This window comes from Paralichthys olivaceus, chromosome 16 (assembly GCF_024713975.1).
Source record: "Paralichthys olivaceus isolate ysfri-2021 chromosome 16, ASM2471397v2, whole genome shotgun sequence".
NCBI classification, from domain to species: Eukaryota; Metazoa; Chordata; class Actinopteri; order Pleuronectiformes; family Paralichthyidae; genus Paralichthys; species Paralichthys olivaceus.
The window spans coordinates 7,065,208-7,092,636 of record NC_091108.1 but is presented as its reverse complement, the minus strand read 5'-3'; the positions used below and the strand labels follow the sequence as shown (position 1 = coordinate 7,092,636).

General features: G+C 39.9%; 1 protein-coding gene across 1 annotated transcript in view; it reads left to right on the top strand.

Moving 5' to 3' along the window:
• Window positions 1–27,429, top strand: part of b4galt2 (UDP-Gal:betaGlcNAc beta 1,4- galactosyltransferase, polypeptide 2) — a 117,297-nt gene that overhangs the window by 42,094 nt on the left and 47,774 nt on the right. The window contains exons 3-4 of the mRNA XM_069511324.1: window positions 11,619–11,737; window positions 13,923–14,039. Of these exons, the coding sequence (XP_069367425.1) occupies window positions 11,619–11,737; window positions 13,923–14,039 (236 nt within the window). The remainder of the gene's footprint in view (window positions 1–11,618; window positions 11,738–13,922; window positions 14,040–27,429) is intronic.

The window sequence follows — 27,429 nt, the reverse complement described above, 5'->3', positions numbered from 1 at the left end:
ATGGAATCGTGGTTGTCTGTCTGATCCCATTCCTACAGATAGATATCATTGTCAGCTGCTGTCAGCACACACTAAATAAAGATGGACAATGTGTTTCTACTTTTTCCTACTATCCAGAAATGAAGCCAAAAATATCCCATATATGATGGCTGCCATCTTGTGTATTTTAAGCCAGAGTCTGGGGGATGGAGCCGATACACACACTCGATAAACTCACCTGGAAAACGAAACATTAATGTGATAATAACTAACTAAAATGACAGAAACCCTCCAATACGTGTCCCATCCAATAACATGGAGGAAGCTTGGTTTATAATCTATACTGCACTCAGCCACCAATTGACAATCAAAATGTCGCCAATGCCAACGTGACCAAACCTGACCTGAATATCAGTTCAAAAGTTTTGTCCAAACTCTTTGAGCCTGTCGGGACCAGATGAGTCGGGAATCCATGATATTGTGTGTGTGTGTGTGTGTGTGTGTGTGTGTGTGTGTGTGTGTGTGTGTGTGTGTGTGTGTGTGTTGTGTAATGGTTCTTTCAGGTAGAGAAAAACAGTCTATGACTTCCAGGTCAGAAAAAAGTTTCTGAAGAGAAAAGGTTTTACAAAAAAAAAAAAAGTATAGTTTTTATTTGCTTTTGACCTTTTTGTTTCAAAAACTCAGCAGAAGACTTTATAGCAGCTTTTGAAAACAATATATAAATTCACAGTCGCTGCAACAAACAAAGAGTGTGATTGTGCTGTCACAGTGAACAAACGGCTTTTAACAGCCGCTGCTGATTTAAGCCTCAGCTCTGAGCATAAATCATTAACGTGTGCAGGTACGCTGCAGCAGAGGTTACTGAATAAGAGAAATGTACCTTTATGCTCCTTTGCCTGGGCTGTGGACCATGTCTTATCTTTGAAGTCAGATTTCTAAATGGAGAGAGAAGAGCAGGAGCGACCTGAGGTGTGGGGAATGTTCGCAGCAGCCTGTCAGGGCTTCTGGCTGAGCAAACACCAAGCAGCTGGAGAGACTGAGGACTATCCCATCCCTCTACCGCTCTGTGTCTGTGATGCTCTGGCCGTCCCTTCATAATAAAGGGTGTTTTCAGCCTGAAGACACAGACAGCAAAAGACTGATCTTTACCTGCAGAGCCACTGAAACAACATTTCCTGAGGGGACTGATGACTCAGTTCATTATCCTCTGTTCATTATAATGAAGGGCACTTATTACCCATCATATCTATATTTTCTTTTTATAGATATATAAACGCTTGTGCAGGTAAATAGTTGTTTTGATAAATTCCTGGTGATCCTTCCAAATTGTTTAATTTGATTTAAGCTTTTTGTAGTTTAATGGCAGAAAATTAAAAGTGGGGCCTGAATTTAGGTTCTTATTTGCACTTACAGGATTTTTTTTGACACCAGACAAACTTGTGCCTGTTCAGCTTTTCCATCACCGTGAACACTGTGATGCTGTGGTTAATGTGATGATATTTTTGCATTTAGAAGAGAAATGAAAATAAAAATCTCAAATTTAAAAGGCCCCAAATAATAAAAGTGCAGCAAGACAGATACCATCTCATTCTGTTGATAAATATCAGACTTGATTGAATAAGACCAAAACACAGAAACCAAACTTCACATCACTTTATACATTTTCGGGCGTGGTTCCACAACGCTGGACCTCACACCTGTCTACTTATTTCTACTACTTACACAGCACATTTGAACCATATTCCTTTTTTTATATTTGTGCTATTTTCTGTGAGGATTCATCCGTGACTCTGTGTGACTCCTAATTAAAGTGATGCACTGTGGAGTAAATGAGGGTCTGACTTATCGGGCAGCTTTTGATTCATTGTGCTGCCGCCGCTGCTACAGTTGCTGTGAGTTCTGAGACGGGCACGGATGACTTCAGTTGTAGTTCTTCTTTGCTTATTTCCCTAATTGAGCTGAGTCAAAGAAGAACACGGGAAAAAAACTAGAAGCCATATGGTGCAGCTCTTAAAAACTGTTGCTGTTCTGTTCATGTCTTGTAGCTGCAAGGCACTCGAATTAAAACACATAGCCTGCTTTTTACCCTCACAGTCATTAAGTCATTTTACACCCAGTGTAATTGCAATAGAGTGAAAAATCATTAAACGACCAGCCGCAGTGCAAATGCTCTCAGAGGTTAAATTAAGCTATTTTCTGCGGAGAGGAAGCGTTCAGAAGACTTTTTTTGTTTCAGTGATGATTTAATGGAGGATTATGTTCAATTTGAGGATTAGGCTGCAATATATTTACAAGGATCTGTTTTTGAGACATAGACTCATTCGGTTCTTCCAAAGCAGCAAAGTACATCTTCATCTCTGTGTCCCTGTACTGTATGTGCTGAGTCATTCATCCATATCCATCTCCTGATGTATTGAAATCACTCATCTTGCTCCATCCCATCTCCAGAAACGCGACGCAAGGCTTTTAATAAGCTCAAGAGACAAGATCCTATTAGTCTGGTTCTTGCAGTAGCCACATTATTTTTTTGTATCCTGTTCCTATATCACTAAATGCGTCCATCGTGTTTCTGAACTCCTGCACTCATAGAATTGAGATCCTCTAACCAAAAGCTCCTTCCTGTTTCCACGTCTGGGATTTATCAGTAGCTGCTGAAGCTCACTCAGATTCAATCCTCTCACTCTGTTGACGCTTTTAAGATTCAAATTAATTAGCTTTTGTGTTGTTTGTTCTTGTGTGTGTGTGTGTGTGTGTGTGTGTGTGGCATTGAGAGGAATACGTTTCTTTCACTAATGCAGGTTCACCAGGGTGTGTGTCTGGTATCAGTGTTCACACATCTGTTAAATATCCACATGCTGGTAAATTCATCAGATTGACACACAAGTAGCCTCCTGTTAATTAGGACTTTGAGTTCTGATCTCAAGGTTTTATAAGAATAATTCACAGTTTGTGTCCTGAAATTGCTGAAAACAGCTTTTGAAATATGAGTGGGCTCATTTTTGCGAGCTCAGCATATGATACTGTTAATGTGACGCTGATTTGATAAGTTTTGCCTGATGCAGGTCTGAGGACTGAAAGTGTTAGTGATGGAAAATGTGCTGCGTCGTTTCTTTTTATGTAAACTAAGCAGTTAAGATGAGTGTAATTCAGCTTGACTTCAGTTTTTATAATCAAGAGCTTAGAGTTCTCATTATCTCAACCATTGTAAACAATGAAGCTGTAACGGACATCATTTTATTTTAAACGTTGCCTTCATCATTTACAGTTAGCAGGGAACACGAGGTATAGTTTGATCTTAATGTGAGCCCTGATGATGGACAGTATTTCTTTCTCTGTCTGGCTCCACACAAATCAAGACGATTCTCAGTTCAGTTCAGATTTATAAAACTCTGATGATATGCATGGTAATCCTCTGGCAGCTCCCTGCATCATTTCATCTCTGACCACAACATCCTCGTCGCTCTCTGGCAGCATCGTGACCTTGGCTGCAGTTATTTCAGGATACTGATTCTTCTGCGAATAGTGTGGAGTTTGTTTTGGTTCGTGTGTGTGTCGGCAGTATACGTGCCAACCACCACATCTGTATGCCAGCTGGACAGTGGGAGTGAGACCTGTAGCTGTGCGGCCAAACACGCAGACACACACATGCTAGCACACACACTTACACATGCTGGCGTGCCAGTGTTGCTTCTTCTGCCAGTCCGGCAGATTTGATATCATGTAAGAGGTAGAACAGTCGACATCACACCAAAAAACTGCATCTAGGGAAATACACACATTTGAATGGTTGGTTGAGCCAGACCACAACTCAGCTTCTCTGTGGCTGATGTCCCTCGATTACTTGGGATAGGTTAATTCCAGATTAATAGGATGATGATAATCTGGGATTACGTTCGCATAATTGTCTGTTTCTCTAAATTGAACAACAGTGCATGGGATTAAAAACACTGGATTATTTCCCCTGCCTCTTCTTCATGTATTCATGACGGAGCTGACACAAATTCTGCAGCTGTTGCCATGGTAATGAACATTTAAATTAGAATAAAAGGATTTTTGTCTTTTAATTATCATGATTATTATCATTATTATATAAAATGAAATAAGAAGTAAGAAAGAAATAAGAATTCTGACATAATTCATTACTTGAATTACCTCTGATACTCAAAATATCCCCACATGAAGGCTGACATCATGTGACGTCGAGCCAGAGTAAAGATACAAACCTAAAGTAAAAGAAACCATCTTTGAGAAAACTTTATTTGAAGTTTGTACTTCGTACTTTAACTTTTTACATTTTATCCAAACCAATGACATGGAAGAGGCAAAGTTTTATGACCTAAAATGCAGCGAGACACCAGAGGGTGATTAAGACACTTGTGGGAGGCAGTGATGCCGTTCGTCTTTATTAAAAGTCTGTAGTGTCACCTTGTGCTTCTGCTCTGTGCACCAACCACCATCTAATGTCTTCAGTGCACTTACCTGCAATCTTTGTGTGTTTGAACACAATTACACAGTTATGAGTAAAAACGTAGCATGAACTAGATGAATTCATTCTTTCAGGGGCTCATTCCACCATGAATGTTTTCTTTTTCATGGTCTGGGTCATTTACAGCTGAAGTGCAGAAAAAAAAAAATCTGATTTAATAATAAAACATTTGAGGCTTTATTGTCTCCACTGGTTTCCCATCATTATTTCAAACTCCAGTCAGCGTGGCCATGAAACAGGTATTAAATTAAAAGTTCAAATCTCTTAAAATGAATCCTGACCCAGACCTGGTAAGCACTTTGTTAAAACTGTAAATACAGCTGATGTGAACAACTGTGTTAAATTCAAGTGGTAGTTTAGCCAAATCCACTCTTTTATCATTAGTTCTGCTCGGGTGTGTGTGTGTGTGTGTGTGTGTGTGTGTGTGTGTGTGTGTGTGTGTGTGTGCGTGCTATCTGTAACATCCACATTCATTTTTGGCTAGTAACATAGATGACAGCCTGTAATAAAAGAAAACCTGATAATTACAGTAAAGAGCTCTGCTGCGTAGTGGAACAGCACTTTCATTTCAGAGGAGTTATGTTGCCATGGAATTTGGCTCACAAACTCACCCCATCTGTCACCCGCTTCACTTTCCATTGTTTTCTTCCGGTTTCTTCAGCTCTTTTGTTCTCTGTCCCTCTCTGTCTGACGTTCCCTGTATTTATTCTCCTGCTGCCGTCTTGTCAGTATCTCAAATCTATAACAAACTCCTTTTCCCTTCTGCTGCACTCTTAACTTTTATTATTTCTGATATTGTCTTTGTCCACCATCTTCACACGCTCTGTTTTTTCTTTGCCAGGATACATTGTTGTGTTCCACCCTTCCTCCATCTGTTTCGCGCCCCCTACTTCCAATCTCTTCCGTCTCCGAACAGAAAACACGCCGGTGAACATACTGCGCACATGGATTGGAGCCACTAAGTGCGTTTTGCCTTGCTTGTTCGGGTAATGATCCGCAACACTGGTATTGAATAGAGCATCAAACAGTACGTCAATAAATGCTGATAGAAGTACTGTTACTTGATGCGAGGAAAGCACTACAACAAAAGACATTTCCACAATAAAGCTCTCTGGTGCTGCAATTACTTTCATCAGCCTGCTTATAAATTCACACTCGTTGATGAGATTTGTTGTTGAGGCTCATTCGTGTGCTCGCTCGTTGTTAATTTTAATCCACTGTTTCCCTGACTGCTAACATTTCTGCATGTGGGAACAAAACACATCCAAGGGAAAACACCGGTGGCAGAGTCGCAGTCTTTCAATTTACAATATAATAAACTGGAGTTTGATAAAAAGGCAAAACAAACATCCTAGGGGAATTATTTGATGAAGTCAGTTTATTCACTGGAGGGATTTAAAAAAAACCATCGGCCCATTGACACAGATGAGGAAAAGGTCAAATCCTATTCTTCCAGGAGCAGGAGGAAGACATGTTGACTGAGCTGAGACACAACATGACACACGTGGTCATTTTCTGTTCTTGGTCATTGTTTTGAGTTTTAAGTCTCTTGTTGGTTTTTTATCTCTTTATGGTTGATTTGCATTTCGAGTCTCGGTGCTCACTCATGAAACAGTTTGGCCTAAAATGCTAACTTTATAAATGAAATATAAAATGTTCTTGTAACTATAGTACGTGATATAAAGGGTCACATTTAATGAACAGGTTTCTATCATGTGAATATATCAAATAACTTGAATGTGATTTGATGAATTCACACGTATACGTAACATTTATTTAAATATACTTTCATTTGTGTTTTGTGTCTTACTGGACTGACCTCACTTTAATCTCTTTTGAGTTTCTGTTGTTTTGAATCTTTTTGTTGTGGCTGTTTTGTCTCTTTGTAGTCATTTGAAATCTCTTATTATTAATTTGGTGGACTTAACTTCAAACCAGTCTGCAACTGGGTCGAAGCCCAGTAGCCACATTCAGTAATGCATCTGTGACTGTAGTTAAAAGACCACATGAAGCATTTCTCACAAAACACTAAAGCTTCACTGATTTTCTCCTTTATAGAGATGAAAAGTTTAGTTTTCCTGAAGCAGGATCCTCCTATTTTATCATCTAAGGTCGTTTATGTGATGTAACACAATTTAATATTCATGTTTTGCCCGTCATTGGTGAAATGTTCCAGCTTAATATTAGAGACGGCTGCGTTTCTTTTTCAGTTTGGCGAATTAACACAACACACTACATCACCCACAACCCTTAACCGCTGTTTCTGCAGCAAAGGAGGAAGAAATCAAAGCAAATTTCAAACGCGAATTCATTTTCCCAGCTGAATATATTGCCACGTTTACAAAGTGCGAGTAGTAGCCTGACTGCTCAGCATTAGCAGCTCATGCAACAGAATATCAAGCTGCGTGTTTGTTACAGAAATGCACCTTGGAGTCGTAAATCCTGTTAAATCTGTAAGTACACAGTTTTGTATCAAAGAACGAGATATTTTCAAACTTTTTTATCTTGATGTATCGAGGTTGAAGCCCGTTGAAGGGCTCCACCTGACAACTCTCTCCAACCAAACCTTGTGTTCGCTCACCAAAGCTCCATAACTTCAAACTATGTGCATTATATCTTCCATCCAACATCTTCTTAAGCACACCATGAGTTTCGTCTTATCTTTCTGGATTTCTGTCAATTTCAGTGCACATTTTTATCAAGAATGACCTTCCTGACTATTTTTGAATTTATCTGTTATATATAAATCTTTGCTCTCAAGTAAATACTGGCATGTGGTGTTTGAAGAGACGGCTGCATCATCGGAGAACGCACGAGTTTCACATTATCCTTTTCGTAAAATTCATGTTTCCTTTTTGTTGTCAGGATTTCATTTTCCAGTAAAAATGGCCTGTAACAACAAAGCTATCTGTTTGTGGATGTTGCCGCTTGTGATTGCTGTGAACACACAACTGTTAACACCTCATCTCCTCTTTTCTGGCAGACACACACACACACACAGACTCACACACACTGGCTGCTGTGCATAAATACACACCCACGTGAACAGATGACTGGGTGTTTTGCATGTCGAGGAGATTCTTAGATACTGATAATCCTCTAATCCAGTAAATTCACACGAAAACACACATACTTACATGCAGATAGAAAAACACGCGCTCACCAACAGGGTTGCACAGTGGAACGTGGTCTTTGCTGCTAATGAATTTCAGAGGACAGCTCCACACCGAAGACTCTTGAAAAGGGGTTGTGACCATATAAGAAGAAGAAAAAAAAGTGTATAAGCAGAAGTTTTCAAAGTTTACTTTCTTCCACTTTCTCCCTCTCTCTTCATCTCATGTATTTCTCTCTCTCTCATCTCCTCCTTCCATCTCTCTTTTTCTCCATTTCTCCCCATCTCATCTCTGGAAGACTGGCAGTTATAGCCTGCAGTTGGTAGAGGCACTTGTAAATGATAGAACGAGAGGAGAAGAAGAGGATAGACAGGGTAATACGTTTCAGAGCTGAAAGTCTCTATTGTCACTGAGTCTGTCAGTGGGCGGCGGGAGGAGAGGAGCAATCTCTCCTTTCTTTCTTTCTCCATCCTTTCACTCTCCATTCTCTCCTTTTTTCTGTCCACTCATTCACTTTCTCAGACTCATCTCTCCCTTCATCCTGAGGCCAAAGAACCACACTCCATTATGAAGTGAAATCTGACCGTGGCACTTCTTCACGTGTCTCTTAAGTAACACGGAGGCAGGAGGTGTCTCAGAACAGGACGGTCGGTTAACAACCAGCCTGTCGTGTGGTGTGTGTGCTCAGATGGCCTGACCAGCGACTCTGTTTGGACAAACCAAGTCATGGGGAAGTGAACACGGAGCCATACTTCACAGGAGGAAGAAAGTTATGTCATAAAAACAGCCAGTCAAACTACAGAACCTTTTTTGATTCAGATTTGATCACGAGATCTTGTGCATGAAGTGGTGAGAAATCAAAGTTTTAATATCACTTCAAAATGTGTGCGTTTTGTTCTTATGCATAGATCAGTTTTAGACAAAGCTCATTACATAATGTCATTAAATTAGTTCTCAAAATGTAAAAACAAACACACACTATAAATTAATTGACTTTTTATCTGATCAATAATCAAAATTAAAGAACACAACTACTCACAAGTCACAGCACCACAGCACAGATTATTTGTCAGGTTTTTTTTAATGATTGCAGTAATGATTTGTGCTGCGGATCCATACGACACTCTGCCCTCTAAGAACCATGTTAGAGATGACGGATAAGATACGTTTTCACGGATCCACAATGGACACAAGGAAAATTGGAAAAATAAATCTAGTGCCAATGCTGGTAAGAGTTAACGTGCACGAACAGTTCACACTCTCAACCTAAGAGCATGTAATTCTCTGGAAGTGATTGACACACCGTGTGATCAGATCTGACAGACATATTGACACAGACCCCCCCATGGTCCCATTCATGTTTCGGGTCAAGTCTTGGTTCCCAGCAGGTGGCTCCATTAAAACAAATAAATATCATGTTCAATCTCTGTAACATTTCTGTGATTGTTCAGCTTTGATTCATGAGTTATGTGGTGAGAAGGGAAACAGCAAGAGACAGGTAACTCCCACAATCTGAATGAACGACACGTCACACAAAAACCCTCAGAACCAACAAAACACGAGTGCTCTGAATTTTCATCCCATGTTTGGTATCAAGTCGTCTGACCCAGTCTGAATCACAGACTCAAATAGGCCAACTCACTGTGTGTGAGTGTGTGAGTGTGTGTGAGTGTGTGTGTCTGTGTGTGTCTGTGTGTGTGTGTGTTGTACACTCATGCTAACTGCCTCAGGTCTGCTTTCAGTGTGTTGTGTACACGTGCTGCTATCCTAATAGCTCAGAGATTTGGTTCATTATTGTGGGGGAATATCTGTGTGTGTGTGTGTGTGTGTGTGTGTGTGTGTGTGCGTGTGTGTGTGCGTGTGCGTGTGTGTGTGTGTGTGTATACAGTGTATATTTGCAGACAAAGCAGTGATGTATCCCCCCAGTGCAGTGAGTGTCCCAGATAGAGCGATCAAGCAGCGTGATTATAATGTATGACTCTAATATCACCACACAAGCATGAGACATTATGTGTGTGTGTTTGTGTGATAATTGTGTTGCTATCAACAACACGTTACAACACTCATTTATCATTTCTCTCATTCTAGCTTTTTTCTAGCTTGTTCATTTAATATGTTTCCTCACATGTTCTCAGCTGGATTAACACACTCACACACTTGTATTATTGTTTTCTTCTGTTATTGCTTCTGCATCTACTCAAATCATCAAACTGACTTCTACCCGTCAGTTTATATGTTTAATAATGACATCACTCATTAGTATCCAAACTAATTTAATTATACGAGTTTTGGTGTCAGAAAACCCAACTTGTTATGTAAAAACCACACAATTTTGTGCAAGAACTTTTTTTCTCGTCCTATTTCTTTTGTTATTGTGTCTTTCATGCATCGTCCACGAGCTAAGTAACAGCTCGCTGAGACGAAATGAAAACACCATGTTCCTCTCACTGTCTCATTAGTGTGAGCGAGGAGGAAGAGAAACGGGAGGCACGAGTGTGGATGGGAGTGGAGAGGATGATGGGCAGAAGTGGTCAGGAGGAGAGGGCTGTGGGGACTATTTGCATTCAGCTGGTGTGCGATGGTAAAGAGGTGCGTTATGAACACGTAACCTTGTTGGCATCGATCACACTACTTTGCCTGTGCGGTGTTGATTTGAGGAGACCTCTCAACACAAAACTCCCGTCAATGCTAAGTGGATTATTAGCTCATGTACATGTACGGTTCTCATCTCTCCGTCTTCATCTCCTCTTCTCCTCTCCTCTCTGCAGTGCTGCAGACCAGACATGTTGACTGTGTAGAAGTATGATCAGTGGAGACAGAACACTTTAAGATTTCAAAACCGTGTCTCTAAGTACTGGGAGGACTTACTGTATGTCTGACAATTTGTGTAACTTTTTGTAACTTTGCAAAACGACGAGCAAACAACCGATTATCGTTCAGATGTGTGGAGCTGAAAAAGGAAGCAGCGTTTCAACATCTCTTGTACGCTCATTTTAGTTCTTTCCGTAACTATATCAGTTACTTATCGGAAGTTGCAGATTCCCTCTAAAGGCAAAATCTGTTTGTCAGATCAGTTCCTCACTTTTTTTCATGAAATATAAAATCAGTTTGGTCTTATCCTTTGAAAATAGAAGTGGAATTTGTGGTTCCAGTGTTTGGAAGTAGGATAGTAATACTTCTATATCCACATATATTGATTGATATCTATCATAGGGTATGTAATTAATCCAATGATACTTTCCCAGACGTGATCCTGTTTGGAGTTTTTAATGAGAAATATAAAATTTTTATTGTATTTTCTGTCCTTTAAACATGTGACACGAACGATTTCTTGGCATGACACTGACACTGATGGAGAACATTCACTAATGAGTGATATTTGGGATTTTCCTACAGTGTGAGCGCTCAAACTCTGACTTGTTTTAAAAGGAGGTTATGGTTGCAGGGATTTTAGTTTGAGCCCAAACAGCGAAGCCTGCTCCTGTGTTTTAATGATCCTGGCTCCCAGGACGACAGGGTTGTATTTATCGTCCGGGCCGGAGATTTAAAACCAAACGTTCTTTTAAATTAGTCTGAGCCTGCAATTTCATCCACACACACACTCACACACAAACACACACACACACAACATTTAGATGGCATTTGATCCCTTGGTACTCAATGGGGGGGATAGATAGATTTGAGATGATATAACATATGGTGTGGCTTGATCACTGAGCAGCGTAATTGCCTTTCATGTTGTGTTTACACTGACTGACTTCAAAGTCTTTGTTTATTTTTTAGGAATATATGTTTTCTGAAGCCTGTGCATCTTATTAAATGCTGCATAGTGCAGAGGATATCCCTTGAAACCATTATTTCTGCACATATTGCTTTGATACACGTACAGAATTGCTTTGAAGCTAAAAACCCTCCCCGTCCCTCCCAACATCCCTCGTTCCCGTCATCTGTTTCTTTTCGTATTCTTTTTTAATTCTGTCTCTTCTCCGTTATCCTCCCAATGATGCTAACTGTTCATCCCTCTGTCCTCCTGTCCTCAGTGGGCCGCTTGTTGATCGAGTTCAGCTCCCAGATGACGATGGAGCGAGTGCAGAAAGAAAACCCCAACGTGACGGAGGGAGGCCGCTACACCCCTCCCGACTGTCGGCCTAGATGGAAGGTCTGTAACTGTCTCTCTGTCTGTAAAACACACACACACACACACATTCTTCTTACGCTGCTTTAATGACCAGAATCAGGCTCAGCAACTTCAGTACTGAATTTTAGATCCGTTTAAAAGACTTAAAATTCATTAAAAACAAGAACTTATCTCAGTATTCAGTGAAGAAACTTTTATAATATGAATCATTCTAAACAGAGTTTGGTGGATTTGTGAAAGCAGGTGGTTCAGGAAGCTGGGGATCATGGTTGAATAGATGTTGTATCTCAGTGGTGTATAAAGTGGTTATTTCCTGACACATAGTTAAAGACATTGCTTTTGGCAGCTTCCCTTATTATCTTCACTTATGTGTGTCCCTCTGAAATATTGATAGGAGTAAAGAAATACATTTTTCTACAGGCTCATTTTGGGTCATTAAAACAAGCTCTGTTCTCTACTATTAAGGCCTCATCACAGAAAAAGGCATCAACTCTGGTCGATGCTGTATTCAATGAAGTGACTAAATAAAAAGATACGATTGAAAATGATGTGCAATGAAGCAAATTAGACACAAGTAATTACATATGATGAAAACTACATTTCATCACTCACAGATTGGTGGCGAGGAAGTGCTCAAAGTTTCCTGATACTTTTACATTCTCACTAGTTGACTTTCCGAATGAAAATGGCCAAAATATCCGAAAACACTTTGTTGTACTCGTAACATCTTTGAGTCTTTGGTGATAGAGATCTGAGGTATTGGCACAAAATAAATAGAAGATTGTTTTTATCAGAAAACTAATGATTGATATCATATTGGTGCAAAGTTGTGAGTTTCCAGTGCCCTTCCTTTCAGGGGCGAATCAAAAAAAAAACCATCAGTTCTTACTCATACAATGCACATTTTATATACGAGTGTAAGTACATACATACTGTATATAAGGAGAGTGATATATGTGCATATGAATATAATGTGCATGTGAACAAAGAACGTAATGTGAGTGGTGAATTATAATATTGCCACTGTTATTTGAATAATAAAACAATTATATGTTCAATTTAATGTGACATTTTTACTAATGCAAAATTCTTTAGGATTTTTTAAATTACTAGAAAGACATCTGTCACAATAATTCGATTTTGCCTTGTGGGTCATGGTCTATTTTAAGTTTCTTCTATTTTTTCCCTCATCTTCCAAAAATGAATCCTAGACCTAATCCCTCGGCCTAAATAGGATTATAAATTCTGCATTTATCTCTTGACCTTTGACTCTTTCCAGTGGATCATGTCTGTGTGTCTCTTCTCAGAATGTCAAACATCCCCAGCGTAAGGAAACATTAGGTATTAATTGGTACCTACCCAAATAATTGAGAGCAGACGATTAGTAAATAGGTCTACGTTAATTTTCTTTTTCTAATATTATTAATTATGTTGTCATTTTGGTTTTAATCTTCAGAAGTGTAAATAAACGAGTGGTCACTGAAGCAGACTGAACATCAGCTTTAATATGTGTGTGTGTGTGTGTCAGGGTGAGTTTATAAAGAAACCAAGGTCAATTTGCTGCCAATCTTCATCAGAGCACAAAATTACCATGAACCTACAATTACAGTTCAACCTTGCACTGTTTGGACAGCTGAGAGTGACTCACTGTCTCACGTCCCTGATGCCGCTGAGAGCTGCTTCATTATAAATATGAAGAGACTTCACATGTGCAGAGACATTAACCAGGAGGAGGACTTTCTATGGAAACTGTTTTCTGTAGGAGAACCGTTCAGCGTCTGATGAAACAAATGACACTTATTCTCTCTGGCCACACCTGCAGAACAGTTTAAGATACAGCAGATGTACAGATTGTACTTGTGTCCTGTTTGTCAACAGCACTGATTAAACAGTTAAAGCGATGATCAGAGCATCTGCTAATAGTTTTCTTAATAATCAGTTGATCTTTATAACATAAAAACCAGTAATGAAAAGTACATGTGAATGCCAGTGGTGTTATTTTCCTGGGGGAATGATTATTTCATCTTTTGTTTTGTTTCGTCCTGGCATCAGTCTGAAACCCAAAGTTTCCCAATGAATGTATTGATATTTGAATGAGCAGCATAGTTAAATAATATATTGACTGATCATTGGCCAATCGTTGCAGGTGGTATAGAAAGGCGTCAATGTGTTTTATAATAACTGGAACTATTTGTGTGTCGCATAGGTGGCCATCATCATCCCGTTCCGTCACAGAGAAAACCACCTGAAGTACTGGCTCCACTACCTCCACCCCATCCTCAGACGGCAGAGAATCGACTACGGCATCTACATCATCAACCAGGTCGGTCAGCTGAGGCTGCTGGATTAACGATTAATCCGGGGATTTCTTTTCCAATTAACTGTTGCAAAATGACTGACAGTCGTCTAATTATGAGTATGGAGGCTATTGTCACTTGTTAGTGTCAAGTGACAAGTGTCGGAGTTGTCGATGACGTCAGCGGTGCAGCTCAGTGGAATTAGTTCAAAGAAGATCTTGTTAAAGTTTTGTGGCTGATCCAAAAAATGTTTGGGGTCTCCCGTAACAGACACGTAGACAAACTGGTGACGCTGCTAATCACGAACAATCAAACACAAACCTGTGTCAGGAGCAGAGAGGAAAGTGATCATGTGAGCTTGATAGCATGAGACCACAACTCAATTCAATGTAGGTGATTAACTATTCAATTTATAGAACATTTGAAAATGAGCTTTGTTATTAATTTTATAAAACGTAAAACAGTTGTGTAACTGAGTTAAAGACCAAGTAGGAAGCTGCAGGAACATTTTATTCCAACATCAAATTATGATGTAAAGTTGACATGAACTGGATCTGTCAGCTTATGTCAGGTTAGTAGCTCTGCAGAGGAGTGATAAGAACACTAAGGTCATCGTCAGGTATTCACTAATATGGTGGAAAATTAAGAACACGTCATTCTGTAGGTATTTAATCGCCTGACAGCTGCTTCACATCTCTGGCTGGTCTTCATTCACTGTTTTTCTTCTTCTGACAAAATATATATACAAGTTTCTGAGCGATGTTGTGAGACAGTGTGAGTCTTCCACAGTGTGTTGTGTGTGAGATCCTTCTCTCCCACATTATGGGTAATGAGCTCTCCTTTCTGCCCTCTCTCCCCCGTGGGCCTCTCGCAACACCTTAATCACTCCCCATGTGGAACAGACCTTTGGTTCCGCCTGCCCTGCTGTGCTCCACTCTTGATACGCCGATGGTTCCAGTGTTGTACACTCGCTCTCTCCCTCGCACATAAACACACATATTCTCTAAGCAGCTAAATCTTTCCTGACTCAAATAAGAAGCAGTCACAGAGGACAAGGGGGAGTCGAGCTGTAAGAGAGGCCACAACATCCACAGCAGTTTTAACCTGACTGTCTCTTCTTTCATTTATTTTATTTTATTTTTTAGAATTAGTCATTTCTCATTGACATTCCCACCAGGTCTACAATACTATTATTTCATCAGTTTGAATCTGTAAAACAAAGTTATAAATATGTTTTACATCATAAGAACAAAATTAAAATTAGTATGCTTTATAAATAACTGAAGTCCATCAAGTCAAAGTACAGAGAATGAAATAAAAATAAAATACCTGAAATAAACATAAAATACATAAAACATATTAAAATTAAATGTAATAACATGGATGCATCACACGTGGAGAAAAGGAGATTTAGTGCCTTGCTCAAGGACGGCTGCACAGGTCGTTGAACGCACTCATTGTAAAAGTTGAACCCAGACTCTGAATCCTGTTGCATAAATTTCTAGCGATGAGAGTCCTCATGTGCTGTCACACAACAACATGATATAATTTCATAGTTGGCAGCGTCAGTCGAGCTGCAGCTGCGGCTTCATATCATTCACCTGCACTTCAAACACACACTCATCCTCTCACTCAGACTCTCAGCGAAACTATCCAGGTTTGCTCCACTCCACGATTTTGAATTTCAGCTAACGTTTGTCTGAAATGGAAATTACTCGCATGCATTTATGAAATACATTTGAACCTGTGGAGAGCCAGCGATGCAGTTGTGTTGCGTCATGTGGTTAATTTCTTCCTCTTGTTTGAATAAAAGATGAGCAGCCATGTGCACTTCACCTCCACCACAAGTGGTAATGAGTTAGTCTCCCCTAAAAACTGTTATCATTCATGATCAGCAGCTAAATTCAGTTTTTTATTAGAAAAGAAAGGTATCAGAAAGTCTCACATTTCAATCCTGCAGCTGGAGCATTAGTATTAAATAATCTTTTCCAAATTTAAAGAAAAAGTTCCCCCAAGTGTCACATTCTTTGTGAACTTTTTTTGGTTGAGAACTTTAAATTAATAATTCACAAGTTTGTAATTGTATGAACAAAGCTGTTCTGCTCTTATTCAATGGTATTTGCATTTTTAAGTGTATCTTTGTCTCAAAGTGAAATCTCAGCCATCTCTGAGTTTCATAGAGGACAACCCGACATGAAGTGGCTGAATCGGACAGTGAGGCAGGTAGACACAAGATCAGGCAGAGTGAGAGAAACGGGAGTCAAACCGACAGAGGTGGCATTTTGACGACAAGACGTCCTGATGTATCTGACACGATGGGGCGATTAAACCTTTACACCCGACGCCGCTCTCCGGGAGCGTGGTGGAGAGCACTTTGCTATCGTGCTCGCTCAAGTGTTAAATGAGTGAAAGTCTGGAACCTTTTAACACCGAGCCACTGGGGAGGGATGGAGGTGGCGGGGGGGACGGGCTGTGATAATTTCACCCCAGCAGTCTCCTTGCTAACAGATAATGGCTGTCATGTCCTCAGAGTAAAAAAATAGGCGTTTTGCAGAAAGAAGTGGCCCCTGGAGATTTAAAAAAATGCCCAAGGTGCACCTGTACTTCAGACTCAGGCACGCAAGGACACACACACATGAACACACACACAAACATGTACAAGTGAATGTCAGTGTGTCTGTATTCTTATATATAGAAGTTTGGTGGGACCATACATTGAGAGGGTATAGTTTGAAAAATAACATATCTAAGATATCTTATATTGTTCAGATCTCCATTATATGACATTAACTAAGAAATGAGTGTCCATTTTTCTGCATCACCTTAATGTACCCTAAGCTTATATATGATTATTAATAGTGTTAATATAATTGAAAACATTTCTCTGTGCGCATTCTGTAATATATGTTTATAATTTAAAAAATATCTTCATGGATGCTTTTCATTTGTTCGGCTTTTTGTTTCGTTTGTTTTTTATATGCAGCACAAAGAGCAGCTCCAACCAGTGACTTAGTTAAGTGATGAAAAAAAAGAAATAACTCCTCCATTCATCCTTGACTTCAGAAACATATCTGTGATTAAAATGTTCTAAAGAAAAAGTTCACATAAAGGTTCTCTGGAACTTTGAACCATTATTATATTATATTCCTCTAGCTCAAATGTCATGATGTCTGAACTCTGTTTGTATCCTTCAGTCTCAGAAACGGCTCATCACTTACTGATAAAACTGCATGAATTCATGTGAACATTACTTCAGGTGGAAGTTTACTTTATCTTTTGGCTGCACCATCTTTCCGCCCTTGTTTTCACCTCGGACGGACATTTTGAAGCAGCCATCGTCTCGCTGTGAGAAAGCCGTGCTGCTGCTGCCGGTGAGGTACGGTGAGTAGGCGTTGCAGAGGGTTCAGGCAGAAAGTGATATAGCAACCTCGCTGTTCTGCCCTGCTGCTGCGTGTTCTCTCTCGCCGGCCGAGGACCGGGGCCAATGTTTGTTTGTTGGCCGTCAGCTCATCATGTAAAACTGGAGAGGGGCCCAGAGAGAGAGAGAGAGAGAGAGAGAGAGAGAGAGAGGGACATAGAGAGCAACAGAACAAAGAGAAAAGCAGGTGAGAAAGAGTGTGTGGGGGAGGAGGGGTGAGTGACAGAAATGAGAAAGAAGAGCCATCTGCTGTTATGATTTTTATGGAAGCTTCAGGTCAATCCAAGCTGGATATCAAGGAGTTGAAGGATAAGAAATAAGAAAACACAAAGTTGTACTTGACGCAGTGTGTTCAATGTGTTTTTACATTTTAAGAAAATTAATGGTGATTTCAATTTTAGGGGAAAATCAATGTTTGCACTGGTTTTGTAGTTAATGTATAGTGGTGACAAGGTCACGTATAATCACTAATTTCAGTGTAAAGAGGTAGACGTGTTCTTGAGAATCTGAAAGCCTTGGGTATATTTGATCCTTTGCAGAAGCGTCCACACCGATTTTCCCCCTCTTTCATCCTAAGTAGCTTATTTAAAAAAAAATGTACTCCTTAAGATGTACCTCAAATGTTCTGAGATACTTTTGAGTCTCTTAATCTCAATTCTCGTGCCATTTTAGCACCAGTAGAAAATCGAGAGGACACAAAAGAAAGCAGGATAAAACGCGACTTGCTGACATCTGGCCTCAGCACATACAACACTTTACTAAGCTTCTGCCGGGCGCCTTGCTCCACTAATCCACCAAGATATGACCGCCACCTCCTTTCTCCCTCTGCCACCTCACACACACACACACACACACACACACACACACACACACACACACACACACACACACACACACTCTGCCTCTCAGTCACTCCTCTGCATCTGTCCAGAGCCTCAGGTTGTGCTGTAGATGAGTGAATGTAGTCGGCCTTCATGCCGCTCGTGTTTCTTATGCATGTCGTTCGTGGAGCTCCAGCAGCGTCCGGCACTGAGTGGACACCAAAGGATCAGGAGGGATTAAGCTCTGTGTGTTTCTGCCTGTATTTGTTTGGGCTTTATGGTGAAGGTCACATCAAGGTGGCTCAGGCAGATCGTTGGTCCAAAAAACATCCAGACAGACGGCCACATAGTGTGTGTCTCTGTGTGTGTGTTACAAAACAGACTTGTAATGTCAACATACCACAGTACTAACAAATCATCTCTGAAGGAAACATATTCACTAATAACACCAATATCTCTGTGACCTGTATATTTAGAGACCTCCCGTTATACTTGATTGCCAAGAGACAGGGAGGACATGCACAATCCACACTGAAAGAACTGGTCGGCAACGCAGAAATATATTATTCTAATGAACCTTTTTTTAATTTTTGTAAAATCAGCAGTAATCAGTGCATTAATAGGTTTGTGACATCAAACACAACCACTCATCAATGTGAAAAATAAATATTTGATGAACTCCTGTTTATTTTCATACCCTGTTTACCTCAAATGCTTTATGTGGACACCAGATAAATAAAATAAAAGCACAAAATGATTGTGTCATGAAAATATGATAATATTATAGGTCCAAATTGAAATATCAGTCTTGCGTTGTTAAATTCAGAAACATACCAAGTCTAGACTTCTTTGATCTGAGTGAGGAAGACTGTGGAGATGACTTAAAAGAGCACAGGATGCTCACAGCCACAGCACTGTACGTCTGTCTTTGTGAATATGGTGCAGTAACAGCTTGATGTATAGAAACTGCAACAGCACGAGCATAGAATATTCATTCACGCTGCTCTTTATCTCCAGTTAGCATTAGCATTTTTAATTCAGGTGATAGACGGAACAAAACCTATTGAATTATAACATTCATTATTCTCTTATCTGCTTGGAAAGGGTGCAGGCCTGGATGAGATATTTAGACTTAAACCTCTTAGAATAAAGAAAAGCCTTTTCCAGACCTTCTTTTTTCTCTCTCTCTCTCTCTCTCTCTCTCTCTCTCCGTCGTTCACCCTCACCAGCACTCTACGTCATGCATGGTTAATGCTCCTTCTATCTCTCTACTAGGAATTGAAAATGTTAAAGAAAGAACTGAAGAAGAGGGACTTTTGTGCAGTTGACTGTGGAATAGGATATTGATCTGATGAGACTTTGCTTCCTTCCTCCTTCTTCTCCTTCTCCTCTTCCATGTTTTAGTGCTGCGTTGCAGCATCGTTACTAAAGTACTGTAAAATAATGTTCTCGTTTTCTACACACTCATAAACCCTGTTCAGGTCCGGGTGAAAAGGGCTTGATGTGATTGCACCAGTCTGAGCTGTGAAGGATGATAGATTTATCAGTTTTAGCCTCTCCCATCCTCTCTTCTCTTCCTCTCCTCTCCTCTCCTCTGTCTGCACATCCATTAACATCACCTACAGTTGATCGTAGCGAGAAAAACATTTTTATTCTGGAACTTGGACTAAAAGATCAGTAAACTGTATGATCTCATTTATACATTCATAACTGAAGTAGTAGTTTACATTTCATGGCTAAAACTGTAATCTAGTCTAGTGAGACATTTTTGTGATATAAAACTGAGTGTCGCTGCAGAAGAGATGCAATCATGTGGACATGGTTGGGCCAGGCGTCTTGTATTGGGATTATCTAAGGACCACCCAGTGTGCGACAGCTCATCTGATTCTCAGTGTGAGCACAGGAGTTAAAAAGTATAGCTTCAGTAAATGGAAAGTACCTGATTATAAAATATATTGATTAAAAACATTCAGCTCAATCAAGTCCTGATTAGAATTTGGTGGTCAAAGGTCAATGTTACCTAACAACGCACATTTCTGACCAAATTTCAAGAATTAGTTCACATATTACGCTGAATACGTTAAATACCTACTCACTTATCTTGTCTTAAATCACTAGATAATGTTTAAATTCAGATAAATCAAAAGAAGCACTAATTGAATATTTAAACACATCAACATCAAGCAACCATTTAAATCTGTTTTTAAATCTCTACACCAGAATGTTTCAGGGTTTTCTTGTGCTTATTTTATCAGCTGATCAGCTGTGTGTCATTAATCACTGAACCTCAGAAGAGCTGTCAAACACACACACACACACACACACGCATCGTCTTAATAAGCCGCTTCTCTTTGCATTAAAATACAAACCATAAGCTGCTTGTTTACTCCAGATAAAGTGCACCAATATGATTTAAAGCACGGTGCAATGGCGAATTGACATTTCAGCGTTTTAGTGATGCATAATTTAACGTCCTTGTTTTTCCTCTCAACTTCCCTTTCAATCAAGCATCCATTATGGCCGAGCTGTTGAGACAGCAGGAGAAAAGACAGAGACGCTCCCTGTTTCACACATTTCACGACTCAATAATACAGAGCGCTCTGGTCGACTGCAATTTTACCTCTGAAGGTTTGTCTCACTTTTTTTAACTCGCTACAGGTTCTAGTCAACTTTATTGTCTTAAATGGGCGACGGGAGCTGCAGCGAGCATAAAAAATAAATGCACAGCGCTCGACGTGGACCCCAGAGTGAACCAGTTCAAGATGTACAGACATAAAACGTGGAGGAACTGGCACAAATCAATATTTAGTGTGTGGAACAACTTTTCTGAGGCAGGTCACGATTTTCTAAAGGTACACACTTTACAGTAGATGTAAACGGACATGCTGTTCTGCTGCTGTCAACATTGAACGATTTTAAACTGACAAACTGCAGCGTTAGAACCTCACAGTGACGATGGTGGCATCGACTCACACAACATCCGGTGGTGGATGCACATTTAGAAATATGAGCCAATCACCAAATATTTGTCTGTGACATTCAAGGATGAAGGGAGGATTTGTCTTAATGTAAAATAAATATTACAAAGAAAACATAGCAGTTATATAAAATAAAGAAAATAATTTTGTCCAAAATACAGAAGGCAACCAAACTAGATTTTTGTGTCATGCAACATGTACATTTGTAATATTTAATTAATGAGTCTTCAGTGTTAAATGACTCATCGCCATTTTATTTTAAGGTGGATTTCTTCAGGGTTTTATTTATCTATATATTTATATTCCTCCTCTGCATAACAAACACACCAGGTAATTAAAACTGGTAAAAACACTGGATAAAATCAGTGTTTAATCAGACACTCTATAGCTGACACACACACGCCGAGGGGCTCGTTTCTCTGATAAATAAAGATTCGTCAACGTCAATGACTAAAATCTTTCATCAGGTTAGGTTATAGTTGTAGAGTTGTGGTTGTAACGCTATGTAAAATAAAGTTGATGTGACATGAAAGAGTAAGAAAGTATTTGACATGGAAATATTGAATGTTTATTTGTCCCCCCCTCTCTGTGACTGCCCACCTCCTCTCTGTGCCTCCACTCGGGGCCACAGCGCTGTGATATTTGGACAGCAGCCGCTCACTCTCCATGTTTTTCCTCCTGTGCTTTCAGCCAAACAGCCAAACTTGATGACCTTGCTATTCATAGAGCTGCATTGTGTGTGTATGAAACCTTCTAACAACCTTGACAACCTCTCATTAAAACGGCCTGGAAATGTCACTCTGATTCAAACCCATTCGTCCCCCCCCCAGCACTCACCTCCACTCTCATACCGAAGCTCGGCTGTTTCCCTCCTCCTCCTCCTCCTCCTCCTCCTCCTCCTCGCTGATCTGACAGAAAAGACCAGACAAATAAATATTTTCTTTCCCTCCTGCTCACAGAGATTACAGGAGAAGATTAATTATGAGTGCGCTCTCCTACTTTATTGATGATTGAATAGATTTCGGTGTGGTAGCCTGTAGGCGGCTTCAGTGGTCGGTTTAGTATTGCTGATAATCAGCAGAAAATCACATTCACACTGAAAGGCAACTGCAGATGTTGCAAATATTTTTTTTTAAATATTGACAGTTTCATACGTGAACTATTGCACAGGTTCAAAGATGTTGGATATTCTCACAATTTGCAATGTGCAGAAAAGGTAGAGGGTCTGAACCTTTTTTTTTTCTTGAGGAGTTTGCATGTTTTCAAACGACACGCAGGTCATTCAGTCCTGCAATAGACTGGAAAACATGATGGAGCCCAACTTACCCAGAGTGCAGCACTATGTGCAACCTCCACAGCAGAGATAAGCATTGATGGATGGATATAGTCATATCTGAATTTTGTACTTAATGTTACCACTGATTTTGCAAAAACTAGTGTGAACAAAAACGTAATGCATAATTAAAACAGATGTTTTTGTGCTTTAAACTCAACACAGAATGTACGAGAATAAAAGTGAAGAAAAAAAACCCTGAAGTTTCTTCGTTGTTGCTTCAGAAAACGATGGGACAATTAATCCAAGAAGATTCAAGATCCCAGGCAGCTTTGAGTAATCCTTGATCCTGAAGGTTTATCAGCTGCCAGAACGCTCTGCGGTGGTTTACAATGCAATGAAACAAGATTTTTACAACTCCTGGAAGTAATCACAGCCGTAATCATTTTTACACTCTATCAGCAGGGTTGCAAGGTAAGCAGTAGATTTACTCCGCTCACACTAAGTTGCTAATCTATAAAAATAAGATGCTTTTGCATGTATTTGATTGACCAGCAAAAGTTGAGCCAAGTTAAACTTTTTTGCAGATGATCCTCAGTTTTTTTGTTTGAGCCCTGCACTGCTTTAGCCTCATTGAAGTGAATGAGAGGTTATTAACGTCTGTTTGAACCACGCCTCCGTTTTAAAAGCGATTATTCATTTCATTGTGCCTTTAATAATAACATCCTGCAATAATCTTCTGTCACAGACTGTAGTTCATCAACTGTATACAGCAGCTCCATTTGCGGAGTGCAGACCGTCTTTATGAAGGGTTTAAACGATACTGATTTCAGTCTGGTCACAGGAAATCAATGTTAGTGTGGAGTATGAATATAATAATAGCTGGACAGACTGTGGGTATGGCACACATAATAATCCATAGGTGTTCTGAGATGGGGAGATGCAACTGAACAGATGGAAACAGAGAAAAACCTTCACAGAGAAATGAGCTTTGTATTTCTAAAGAGTGAATTATTACAAACACCCCACGTGTTTTTAATATTCTGCAACCCATGCCATCCAATACACTTTGTCATAAACGCAAACAACACTTTTATGTTGTCTATCTTTTTCATTTGTGTTTCATTCTTCCCTGCTTCTGTATTTCATTATTTGAGTCTACTTCTGGCAAGACTAGAAGAGGCTGCACTGAAGATAGGTTATAATAATGTCAGCAGTATTAGAGATTATCAGCAGGGATGAGATCATTGTGTCGAGCAGACTGTGGTGAGCTTTAAAGCACAAAAGTGGGACAGATAAAATACTGTTAGTGGTAATTGTTGAGAAAATTGCCCCAAATTGCTTCTCATTTATCGTTTTTTCTTTCTAATAGCTGCAGAGAGGGAATCCAAAGCGACACGGGGATGACTGAGATGTCCTGTTACTTCCAACTCTCTCTGAGGACCGCCTAGTTTTTTTTTTCTCTTGTTTCAAAACAAACCTTTATCAGCACCGTTTCTGTGTGTGTGTGTGTGATCCCTCCTCTGCAGCACTATAAATTCTGCAAATCCCAGCGTCTCATCTGTATGATAGTGTTGTGCTTTGTTGTGCGAGAGGAGGCTTCATAAGACCACGACAGAATTATGAACAAGTGACGTTTGTACCAATAACACACGTGGCTGTTTATCATGAAAACGTTTACATTATAGTTGATGAAAATCTGCCTCTATAAAGAAACTTCAATCATTACATATGAAATATATTCACACGGTGCTGTACTTATGCAGCGTCTGTCATTATAAGATAATATTTGGACATGTAATTATGAGATTTCCCAACAATGATGATATTTATTCACTCTCTTCTCAGTTTAAAACAAGAAGTGTTGTCTGCATATGAATATGTTTGCACAGAACTAATATATTACTGCCAAGATGAAGTAAATGAAGAACTTAATCTTTTTGTTTTGAGTCAGAGATATTCTGCAAAACAAACATTCTTATACGTTTCTCTCTCGTCCACATTCAAGCACGATTTATTTTAGGTCACTCAGAGATTTGATGGCGTCAGACTTTGCACATGCCCTCTGTTGCTTTGTGTTATGAACAGAAACAACAACAACAATGGTGGATATATATGTTTCTCTGTTTGGTTAGCACTGATTGCTCTAATTATAACTTTGCAGCTTAATTCAGGATCCCTGTCCCACATTACCTGCATTCATCACCACATTGTTTGAGGGGCCGTGGCTCAGGGGTAGCGCAGGGGTTCGTCCTTCATTGTTTTGATCCCAGTCTTTCCCGTGTCCTTGGGCAAGATGCTGAACCACAAATTGCCATTGACGGCTGTGCTGCCCATAGATGCACAGTGTGAAGGTTTGTGTGAATGGGTAAATGGCCAAAAACTGTATTGTAAAGCGCTTTTAGATTCATTAAGACAAGAAAAGGGCTGTATAATTACAGTTTACCATTTACCATAGTTTGTCACGCAACTTAAACATCCTGAAGTCCTTCCCATCCCTCCTTGAATAAAGTTTTATTATCAAGGACAAGACTGTTCCCAGTGATGATGGAGGTCAATAATGTAGCGTTGGCATGATGGGCTGTGGTGTGATGGCAGGTGTCATAGTGCTGTATATGGAGCCATCCCTCTGAGCGGACTGACCTTCAACTTGTTTATCTCTGCGGAATGAGAAAAGGTATTCGACACCTTGATGAAGAAACTCAGGAGAATATGAGCGAGGATAAAGCCCCATATTAAATCTGGGAAGGAGAAAAAGAAGTTATCTGTCAATAGCAGCATCTTTGAAAGTAATGCATATTGATTCTCCACAATGGATCTGATATTGTTGGTTTCAAGGTCTCAGCGGTAGAGGGCTGTTGTAGTCGCAGCGGCAGCAAAGCAAAAGCTTCCTTTATAAAAATCAGACAAAGAGAGGCATTGTACCGCATGTGGGGAGAGAGGAGATATCTGACATGGCCTTGGTTCTGTGGAAGAGGCCATTATGTCTCTTTCTTCCCAGCTTTTCTGCATCCTGTATTTATTAGTGGTTCGGTTTTTAATAAACAGAGTTGGAGTAGAGATGTTAGAGACGGGAAAGGAGAAGTTGAGGACTGTCAAGACCAAACAATGTTTTTTATTCTGCTTTAGGTTGGTGCTGGAATAAAGTATAGAGTGGCTTCATTCTGTCTATTTGAGGTTTAATCATCTAAAAGCTTAAACAGGGCAACAGTTCACCTGAGATGAATAAATTAAAATGTCCTTAAAATATTCACACCAAATACACGTTTTTAAGTGTTGGAGCAGATTTTGCAACTAAGCTACAAGCGTTTGATTGAACTTGCTGGTGTGATATCACTGTTTTTCACAATAAGAACGAATTCAGAAGCTCTTTATATGTTTCTCTGACTTGCTATTGTAAAAGTAACTCTGCTCCACAACCCTGCCAGATCTTGGGTGGATAATAGAGATGTAATTTTGTGCTTGTTCATGTAACAGAGTTCTTGCAGCTTTGTATGTTGGAAATGTTTTCAACAAAGCTCTTCGTCCTCACCTGGCACAAACCATTCACACCATTGGTGTGAAAGACAAGTAAAGCGGCAAACATACTGTAAATGAACAGAGCGTGTGTTGGGATGTGTTATGATAGAGAAGCATACTTCAGCTAAGACAAGATTGTATGAGATACATTTTAAAAAACGATGGAGACCACGGACATAACGACACGAGAACGCACATGCTTAGGTGATCCAATTAAGATGCAGCACACATAGTTACACATACACGATTCCAGAGAATTTGGAACACACAGAAAGTTTCCTGGTCAAGCCCTGTTTCAGTTCTACCAAACATCCGGCTGGTGACACCTCCCGTTCAGCTCACTCTCATTGGCTATCACTCACCCAATCACTTTCTTTCATACAACACAAGTAATCCCTAAATGTATTCATAAATAAATATGTTTATAAACATGTTTTTATATTTACAACTTCTGAAAGATTCGGTGAAACCGGCTACGTCGTAGCTCACGGTGAGAGTTGAATCAGATCCAAAATCGGGACGTTATTATTTAGTACAGTTGATAGTTTAGACTTCAAAATAACCTTTAAAACTTAGTGGACAATCAGACCCAAAACCTTCTGGTGTCACAAGATACAGTGGACGTTTGACAGACCAATGAAAGGAGCAGATGGGTGTGAGGACTAATGGGGATTAAATCAGAGTAAACATCTTGACCTCGCTGACACCATTTCATTCTCTCACAAAAAGGAGCGCTGCAGACTGAAAGGCAATGTTCCCTGAGACCATAATTTCAGCAAAGAAAAAAAACATCTTTATGCATAAGACGGGTAAAGTCTATTGTGTTTGTGTGTGAGGGTGCATGTGAAAGAGGCTGTTTATTCCAGAGAGCTGCAGCAATTTTAAACGGTTTGTCTGTTGCCGAGGAAGCAGGCGTTCAACCCTGACTAGTGTGTGATAGGTTGGTGTATCTCTGTCAGGCCTTGTTTCCCCTCTTCCTCCTGCCCCTCGTCTTTTCTTTCTGTACATTTCTCTCCATACACTCTCCCTGTTTCCTGTCCTCCTTCCTCCCCTCGTCTTTGACCTCACTCTCCACCACATGGCATCTCCCAGAGGATGAGAGTGTGTGTGTGTTTGTGTGTGTGTTTGTGCTATATGTGTGACTAAAATGTCGCACACATAAATGAGGTTTATGATACACGTGATCCTGTTCTCAGCTCTTGTGCAGTGTTAGCAGAATTTTTAAATCTTTGTCAAGCAAAAAGATCACATTTGTCTTTCATGCCTGAACATTTTCCTGGATGTAACACTGCGCTCAGCACAAGCTCAGGTCTCCACAGGTCCTCTGTGCTAATTACCACTGGGACCACCTACACCCACAGAGAAACTGTGACTGTAACAACACCTATACATGTCTCATGGTATGTC